Below are 9,701 nucleotides of genomic sequence, written 5' to 3' on the forward strand. Positions count from 1 at the left end.
AGCAATATTTTTTTTGGAATTATGCTTTATTTTCTTATATTGTAATCTAGTAGTAGTAAATTTGCAATAACATATTAAATAATGTCAACAACGGTTGTGTCTTCTAACTGAAAATAAAATTAAGATAAAACAATGTGTTTCACAAATTAATATTTCATCACTTTTCTACACGGCTGTGTCGTAAATATTGCACTTTACGTATATTGAAAATTAATTTGTTGAATAGTTACTATCGAGTAGTAACGTTACACTGATTAAATAAAACAACAATAAAAAATAACATTAACATTATCGTACTATCACAACAGTTTAAAGAAGTTAATGAATGGATAAAAAAATTAAATTAGCTTTGGCTTGTTTAGATACAAATATTATATGATGTTGGAAAAGATCTCGCTTTCGTCTGTTTTATTTAACATTTTAACTTAAAAATTATATACATGTATATAATTATGGCGAAAAACGTATGAGTAAAGTCACATTAAAATACTTTAATTTAATTAACAGTAATTAAATTCACTATAACATTATTATTAACTAATTAGGATGCTTTTAATTAATTAAAAATAAGTAAAGCTAGTCGAAGTATGCTAGAAACAAAGTAAAGACAACAACCGTGCTAATAGTCCACACTGTTTTCTTCGTTGTTGAAATGTAGTGTTAGCAGTTTCGAATATTGCTAGTCTAGTTGAGGAAATGTCTTCTTCTGAAGATGTAAATAATGGCTCAGGAAAGAAAGATTATTTTGATGCGAGATTTGTTTGTGAATCGTTTGAAAAATGTATGGAGGACGTCTCTGGAATAAGTTTGGACAGTTATTTGAAAGGGTATATGGAACTGTACAGGTATGCAACGTTACTAAAAATAAAATCATAATTAATACACAATTATAAGTTAGTAATAATGATACTTAATTTATCTGACTCTGAATTTCCGAGAATAAACTGTAACTTGTAAGTATAAGTTATAATTAACATTAACAGTCAGTGTTACCATAGGTGGAACTTTTGGTAATTTTAGTATGATGGTATGCCGCTGAGCTTATTTAGGTGTGTCAAATGTGTTTTATTTAAAATAGAAAACTTTATTTAATTTGATTTTTTAAATCAAATAATTTATAAATTTATGTGATAAAAGCATAGCTAATAGTGCTTAAATGAATTATAATTAAGTAATTGCTCTGTATTATGTTGGTATCTTTGTTAGTCATAATTTAAAACATGATTATAAGATATGGGACATTATTATGTTATCTCTGGATGCAAGCACGTTTGTTGTTCAATTTATTATATACTTGAGTTACTGTTTTTGTTGTCAGTGTGATGATCTGTTATCTGTTTATTGTAGTTGATCAAGGATGTTGCTACTTTGGTGGTTGAAGATAGAAACATGCGAATACTTAATTATAAGTGAAATAACTTATTCAATTAGAAAATATGTAAAATTATGCCAGAATATCCAACTAGTTATCAATAACAAGAGTGGGCAGTTATATTTGCATTACCATATATCATGTGATTGAGATGACATTTAGTTTACTAGCAAATTCCCTGCAGTTGATACCAATTATACTGTGTTAGTTTAACTACAGTAAATGTTTTAATAAACTAGTTTATATAGACATTAGGCAGGATGCTAAAAAAGCAAACAATTTAACATTTTCCACTGAAAAATCAGATCAATTCCAAATTTGAAAATCTAGTTGTTAAGTTTTTAAATTGGACCGTATTCAAACTTTGTAATTTCTTGTAATGTTTATCATGGTTTACTACATAATTACATCAATTAATTTAATCATAATTCAAGTTATCAACTAAGTAAATGTGCTCAGTAGGAAGAACCAAACTGCCCTGACAAAGGCCAACAACCCTAAGTTTTTTGTTGTTGTTGTTTTGGCACCCTGGCTATAGGCTAGTCCTTCTCAGGTGGTACAGAGGTTTGTCACGAGACACCAATTAAATTTATCTAGACCCTAATCAGCTGGGTTTGTAATATGCCAGCTCGTAAAAATCATATTATTACAGTATGCATTTTTAAAGAATACTTTCATAGATAGGCTAATATAATACTTGCTGTAGTCCTATACTGTATTAAATGTACTAACAGTGATATTAATTGTCTAATAAGAGGGAAAATTAAAATAAAGGTCAAAGCTAGTCTTAAGAAAAAGGAGAGAGTTATTACAGTAAAACATGTAGTGTTAAATACTATTAGATAGTTAAGTTAAATCCTTGCTGTAACCCTCGCAAGGCACTTGGGGCTGGTGCTTTACAACACCGGTTTTAAGTGACACAAGCGGATGAGAATAGTGACCCAACTAACAGCTGGCTAAGCTAGATAACTCGGGTACAGCATCTTGCTGAGGAAGCCATCCTGGATCTCGCACCCATCTGATTACTAGTCTAAAACACCATGCCACTGAGCCATGCTGTTAAATGTTGTACACTCTACCATACGTGATATTAGCTAATGAAATATTTAACACACATAGTTAAGATAAGTACTGGAAGGTTTATTAATTAGCAAACAAAGAAACTATTTGATAGAAGCCAAATAATTTAAGGTTAGTGGCACATTTTTGGGTACTTTTTTGTGTGTGTGTGTGTGGTACTACTTTGGTACTTTCTCAACAGAATTGTGGTACTCATTGGTTGAGTTTCTGTGGTAACATTGCTAACAATGTAATTTCTGACAGTGTTATTATATGATTAATCTTTGTAGTGTCAAAAGAAGGTTTCTAACAAAAAATTGTAATTTTCTAAGCATGTGTTTCTGACCTTTTACTACATGAGCTACAAGTAAATTGTTTAACTTTCTAATTCTATCACTGTACATTAGTATTACCGTTAGTGTTAGCTCCTGGTATTGTAAATATGATAGATTTGCAGCAGTTAGAACAAAATTGTACTGTTGTAGTAGTACTACTGTAATTGTATTACATTCGTAGGAACGTTACGTTATTCACTTTAACCGTTAACTTCGTAAGCCTAAGCTCTAACCTTATGCACATCAGTGAGGTTCAAAGTGTGCAAGTGATGACCTTTTACAGTGCCGTTCAATATGGTATTATGTATGTGATGTCAGAGTTATCAACTAGTCATTTAACTATCCACTGCTGATTTAGTGACATTTCGTTGGTAGAGAGACAGTAAATACCAGATACACTGTACAGGAATACTGAAAAAAAACACCAGTAGATATGGATTTGGAGGTTATAGAAATAGAATTTTCAAACTGTACGTTGGACAAAAGTATTTTTATTCTTCGCACGAACATCATCTTCACTCTGACTTGTCAGAATCTGAGTCAGACTGTTTCTACAATTCACAGATGTATCTTGAGTACATATACCTTGGTAATAAATCTGATTATTTGTGTACGAGAGACTCGTACATTTTGGTTAAACCTTGCCATATTCCGTGTATGTATGTTTGTTTACCACATTCAGTTAGCTTGTATGTAAATGTAAGTTTTCCTGGTTTAATTCATCTCTATCATTTCTTTTATTTACGCTAATGAACTAAGCTATAAAGAACAGCTGAGTCTCTGTGGAATTTCATTGTCGGGACTTCAATTAAACTGGAGTAGGAATTTGATTCCCCATTTACACCTTTTTAAAATGGTATTCTCCACTACTACCAATGGCAACTCAATTATATGTTACTAAAATTGAACTGTTTTAACTGGAGCCTAGCAGGTTATCATCCTATTATCTTTCAGTATGTAGTACATAGAAATCAGAGATTTTATTCCATCAATCCCCCATATAGTCTTTTAAAGTTCCATAAGAACATTTGATACTATTTCTCACAGGAAAATAGGTTAAAAGTACTTAACTTATTCCCATAAGACAATCTTTCTATCCATCTGCTTGTTACTTTCTTTTCATCATGAAAACATCCATTTCAGTGAAGAAAAGACGATGTAAAACATTTACACTGTAACATAGTGGTTTTTACTGTATTTATTGTTCGTCATTGCTGCTTGGAAGAGCAAAGCAAATAAATATAGTAATTGGGTATTTAAGGTTATCAGTGATTATTAAAGAATAATAAGTCAATATCATTTCCGAGACCACAACTGAGCACAGTATTCGAAGTGAAGCTTAACAAATGATATGTATAGAGAGAAAATTTCCTGTTATTTAAATTTGAGGTGGTTGCAAACCATGTTTAAACAGTTCTGCTTCAGGAGTATTAAACCTAACTTTAAGTTTATCTCAAAATTTTCAGGATTTTTACAGAAGGTGAAACAATTTACCAAAGCAGAACTGGTTTAATTGTTCTACAAAACTTAGTGATACAGTAAACTACAATCTGGTGTGATTAGATACAAATGTTTATGGTGGAGCTAACATTTTAGCATATGAAGCATTTGCTTTTTAAGTAAATAATATATTGATCACAAATAACCCGTATCTAAAAGACAATGTTTTAAATCTACAAAAAAATAAGACTAGTGGACACAAGTTTAAAATAGGCAAATAACTGGACACAACTCCAGTAAGTAAGTGTTACTTTTCTAATAGGTTGGTCAGTCTGTGGAACAGTTTACTTTCAGGTGTGGTAAACTGTGGAAACAATGAGCTGGATCAATATTCTAGGAATTAGGATTAAAATAACATTTTGTTCTTGAAGTCCCTGCACACCCAGCCCCAAGAAAAAAACCTTATTTTTTAAAGACAGAATCAACTTTTCTCTTGAACTTTTGTAAAGTTCTGATATTACTGCCATTGAGATGGAAATAAACTAATCATATTGTTAAAAAATAACTGGGTTTAGGAAATAGAGTTTATGTCTGTAGTTTGTAGTAGGTTGGTAGTTGAAAATAAACTAATCATATTGTTAAAAAATAACTGGGTTTAGGAAATAGAGTTTATGTCTGTAGTTTGTAGTAGGTTGGTAGTTGAAAATGGTTCCTTGGAATTGTAACTTAGTTGCTTTGATTGAACTGTGGACCTGAGAGTAGGTTAGTGGTGTTTTGTGGGACCTGAGAGTACAGAGTTAGTGGTGTTTTGTGGACCTGAGAGTACAGGGTTAGTGGTGTTTTGTGTAGACCTGAGAGTACAGGGTTAGTGGTGTTTTGTGTAGACCTGAGTGTTTAATGTTATTGTTGTTTTTGTAAAAACATGGAGTATTTAACAGCCACTGATTTTTTTAAAGCTTTTTGATGATGTCATTATCATTCTGTTAAGTGACTTCATTTGTGGTATTAAATCTTAAGAGTGGTATGAAAATATTAGAAGAAACATGTTTAACCCATATATGAGTAATGCAGTGACCTTGTGTACATGGATTGTCAAAAAGATTTTGATAAGGTGCTACGTAAGAGACTCCTTTACTAAAGCAGAAGATACGATTGTTAAATGGATTGAAAATTGCTACAATTGATGGATTGAAAGTTGTCTGGGTGGTAGAAGGTTGCTACAATTGATGGATTGAAAGTTGTCTGGGTGGTAGAATGTTGCTACAGTTAATAGATTGAAAGTTGTCTGGGTGGTAGAATATGGCTACAATTGATGGATTGAAAGTTGTCTGGGTGGTAGAATGTTGCTACAGTTAGTGGATTGAAAGTTGTCTGGGTGGTAGAATGTTGCTACAATTGATGGATTGAAAGTTGTCTGGGTGGTAGAATGTTGCTACAGTTAATGGATTGAAAGTTGTCTGGTGGTAGAATGTTGCTACAATTGATGGATTGAAAGTTGTCTGGGTGGTAGAATGTTGCTACAGTTAATGAATTGAAAGTTGTCTGGGTGGTAGAAGGTTGCTACAATTGATGGATTGAAAGTTGTCTGGGTGGTAGAAGGTTGCTACAGTTAATGGATTGAAAGTTGTCTGGGTGGTAGAATGTTGCTACAGTTAATGATTGAAAGTTGTCTGGGTGGTAGAATGTAGCTACAGTTAATGGATTGAAAGTTGTCTGGGTGGTAGAATGTTGCTACATTGATGGATTGAAAGTTGTCTGTGTGGTAGAATGTAGCTACAGTTAATGGATTGAAAGTTGTCTGGGTGGTAGAATGTTGCTACAGTTAATGGATTGAAACTTGTCTGTGTGGTAGAATGTTGCTACAGTCAATGTATTGAAAGTTGTCTGTGTGGTAGAATGTTGCTACAGTCAATGTATTGAAAGTTGTCTGGGTGGTACAAGGTAGCTGTGCTGTAAGTCGTGTATCTCGGGGATCTATACTGGATCCTTTGCTATCTCCCATTTTCGTTAATGACACTGATAACCGAATAACCATCAAAGGTTATTAACTTTACATTGTACATTAATTAATTGTGTGTATTTTAAATTGTATTTATGTTATTGAAGTTTTGCAGAGATTTGGATTATTTGATGAGGGGGACTAAAACCTTGAGATTTACCTTTTAATATGAACAGAAGGATACGTATCCTGGTTATCATAACATAATTTTTGCTGGAGGAACTATAGGTGAAAGTGACAAGAAGAAAAGATAGGAGCATACTATACTAGCCCAAGTTTCAAGAACAGCCTTCTGGACAATATGATTTGGCTATTAATAATGTAAGCCGATTTTATCCACAGACAAGTTGAAGGAGGTCATAAGTTCACTATAGGTACTGCTTAGACTTCATCTGATGTACTCTGTTCAGTTTTGGCCATCTTATTTAGTAAGGGATGTTGAGTTGTTGGAGATGATAGGTTGAAATGTCTCAATATAGAAGAAGGCATGAAGGATTTTAAGTTTGTTAGAGAATTGAAGTGCAGATGATTTCATAAAAATTGCAGACAGTAAGACCAGAGGTCATAAGTTTAAGATATAGAAAGCTCAAACACGACTCCCTTTTCAAATATGGTGATTATCCTACAAAACAGTTTGTTGTTAGGTGCAGTGTAAGCTACAGAAGAGTTTGGATCAGAATTTTAAATATCAGAAAGGGGGTTTCTATATGTGGTTTGGAGTAGGGTGCTAGTTAAAAAAACAACATGAGATGGCTCAGAGGAACAAAATGTCCCCCTTGGAAATAAACTCAAATAGTAGAATGGAAATATACCACTTATTTTATTATTCTGTATAGAATGGTTAGAAGATTAAATTAGTAAATAGGAAAAACTTGGAAAAAAAATTGTAATAACATGTAAAACGTGAATGATAGGATTACTCTACAAATGTAGCAGTCTACGATTAGGAGTACAACTGCCTACGAGATTATGGCCAAATCTCATAGTGTATTATTAGTTTGTTTTCCTTCCGTGGTCAACAGATGAGGCCACTGTTGGTATGTTTAGACAGTACTTGAATGATAGTTGTTTTCCTTCCGTGGTCAACAGATGAAGCCACTATTGGTATGTTTAGACAGTACTTGAATGATAGTTGTTTTCCTTCCGTGGTCAACAGATGAAGCCACTGTTGGTATGTTCAGACAGTACTTGAATGATATTTTTCAGTTTCATGAGCTTACATTTTATTTCTCATGGAAAACTTACCATGAGTTTTTGTTTTTAAATAAAATTTTTTAGTGTGCAAGTGAAAAACTATTTTTAATATTTGTACTTTTTTTTTTGTTCCAGATTTTTTGGGTTTCTGGGTTCGGTGTTTTCATTTGTTGCATCTGATGTTATTAGCAAAATCAACATTTTGGAAAGTTATCAAAAATCTGAAAGGGGAGGGCATTATAAAACCATTCAGTCCATGATCGACTATGAAAGTGCCAACGATCTTCTGAGAGATAAGACACGTCCTTCCGGAGCAAGGACGCTCCTTCGACTCCATCGTGCTCTTGAGTTCATTGCATCATTTATTGGAAATCTAGTTGTCCTTCATGATGATGATGTAACTTCCACTGCAGCTCAAGAGAGTTACAATAAAACCCTTTCAAAATTTCATCCTTGGCTGATTCAGAAAGGAGCACTTTTAGCTATGTATACACTACCAACAAAACAACAGCTTTTGAAAAAAGTTACTGGCAACCACCCTTCACAAGATGCATGTATTTTAATGAAACAGTTAGGAGAAGTGGCTCTCGAAGTTCATAAGGTAACCCAGCGACTTTATGAAGAGAATGATATATTGGATCTACCTTAAATACACATTTTTCATTCCTGTGTGTCCAAAACAAGATACACAGCACCATTTTAGGATAAAACAATTGAATATTGCCAACTGTTTGCACTGTAGGTTTTATCAAATTCTAAAAATATAGTGTGCAAAATTTTAAAGATAATGTATTTTCTGATATAAATTACTTTAATTAGAATTGCTAACTTGTTCTTTTTTTTTTTAATTATCCGATTATTACAAAAGTCTGTGTGAAATTTTCTGTTTCTTTTTTACACATACAGTATTGGAAATAATTATGGAAACAGTGAATAAAATGGAACTGTGTCTCTCTAGTCTAGGAAAATGAACTGCACCAGAGTATGGTTAGGTTGATTGGTTGACATCCAACCAATAAGACAATGCCACAACAGTATAATGTCTATAAAAATGCAGTCAGTTATAATATTACCAATAGGTAGCGAGTTCAGTCATCACAAAAATGTAGAAATCAAAATTTTTGCTGGTGAAGTCTACTCCACGTGACAGATGGAGGTAGAATTTTACATTTCAGAAACGGCTCTATGGAAACTGAAGAGGACCTACTTACTAGTACTGTTGATAAAAGATGTGGCTGAGATAGAAAGCCTAAATTCTTGATTTTAACTAAATCAAAGTATGCTCTTTATGTGATAACAATTCAGGAAAGATCTTACAGTGACACAGCTGTAAGTACTAGTATAAATGATACATCCAGAACATAACATAGACATTAGCACAGTTAGATGTGTAACTGCTCAAAAACCACTGTATAGGAAACATAACCAAACAAAAAGGTTGAAATTATCATCAGACTTTGAACAATGGTATGAGTAAAGAGGATGCTCTATACAGATGAATCCAAATATGAAACACTTGACAATTATCAGCAATAAGTTGCTTGATGGTAGAGGGAAGAATGATATATTGGTTAGTGTGCTGGGGAACCAGTTAAAGTATGGGCTGCATTTCAGCCAATGATGTTGGAGATTGATGGCACCCCGACAGCTGAAAGGTACAACACATGTTGCAAAAAGACACTGATATTAAACAGTATATTACAGGGGCATGATATCTGGAGGTTAAAAAAGATATCAAAGAAACACAACCATGGCTTAGACTACAAAGAGTCCTGCTGTGAATATTATTAGGTTATTTGGGCTTACAAGTAACTCAGAAGGTCAAATGACAACCAAAACCAAACAACTTGCCTGAATCGTGAGGAATAATACTGGACATTTGGAACAGTATTTCACAATCTCACATTCATAAGTTTATGGGAGTGTAAAAGCACATTGTAATGCCTTGTTTAAAGCAAATACAAAATGCTAATGTATTGTACAGTTTAATTGTTTTCTCTTTAATAATGTACTAATGATAAATTGTGTCTTATATCACATGGATTTTATAATTATTTCCAATACTGTATTGTATCTAGAAAAAAGTATCATTACAATTTTTAATTAAAATCTTCCAAAGGCATACAAGTTAATGTTTCATTTTACAGAATTATTAATTTTTTTTATTATTATTATTATTATAATAATAACCTTTAGGTTATTATTTTCTTTTTTCATATGTAAAGTATTCGGATGACTAAATAATATTAGAAGGATTACAGGTTCCATAGTTGTAGAACTAATTTCTGTGATATTGTTAAGA

At 32.6% G+C, this 9,701-nt stretch overlaps 1 protein-coding gene across 1 annotated transcript; it reads left to right on the top strand.

Annotated features, from left to right (window-relative positions):
• Positions 1-559: 559 nt before the first annotated feature.
• LOC106475306 (ceramide-1-phosphate transfer protein-like) lies at positions 560-9,166 on the top strand. The gene is made up of 2 exons (XM_013935996.2): positions 560-845; positions 7,535-9,166. Exons 1-2 carry the CDS (start codon positions 697-699, stop codon positions 8,046-8,048), a joined length of 663 nt encoding a protein of 220 aa, XP_013791450.1. The 5' UTR covers positions 560-696; the 3' UTR covers positions 8,049-9,166.
• Positions 9,167-9,701: the final 535 nt, after the last annotated feature.

This window comes from Limulus polyphemus, unplaced genomic scaffold (genome assembly GCF_000517525.1).
Source record: "Limulus polyphemus unplaced genomic scaffold, Limulus_polyphemus-2.1.2 Scaffold8379, whole genome shotgun sequence".
In the NCBI taxonomy this organism is placed as follows: Eukaryota; Metazoa; Arthropoda; class Merostomata; order Xiphosura; family Limulidae; genus Limulus; species Limulus polyphemus.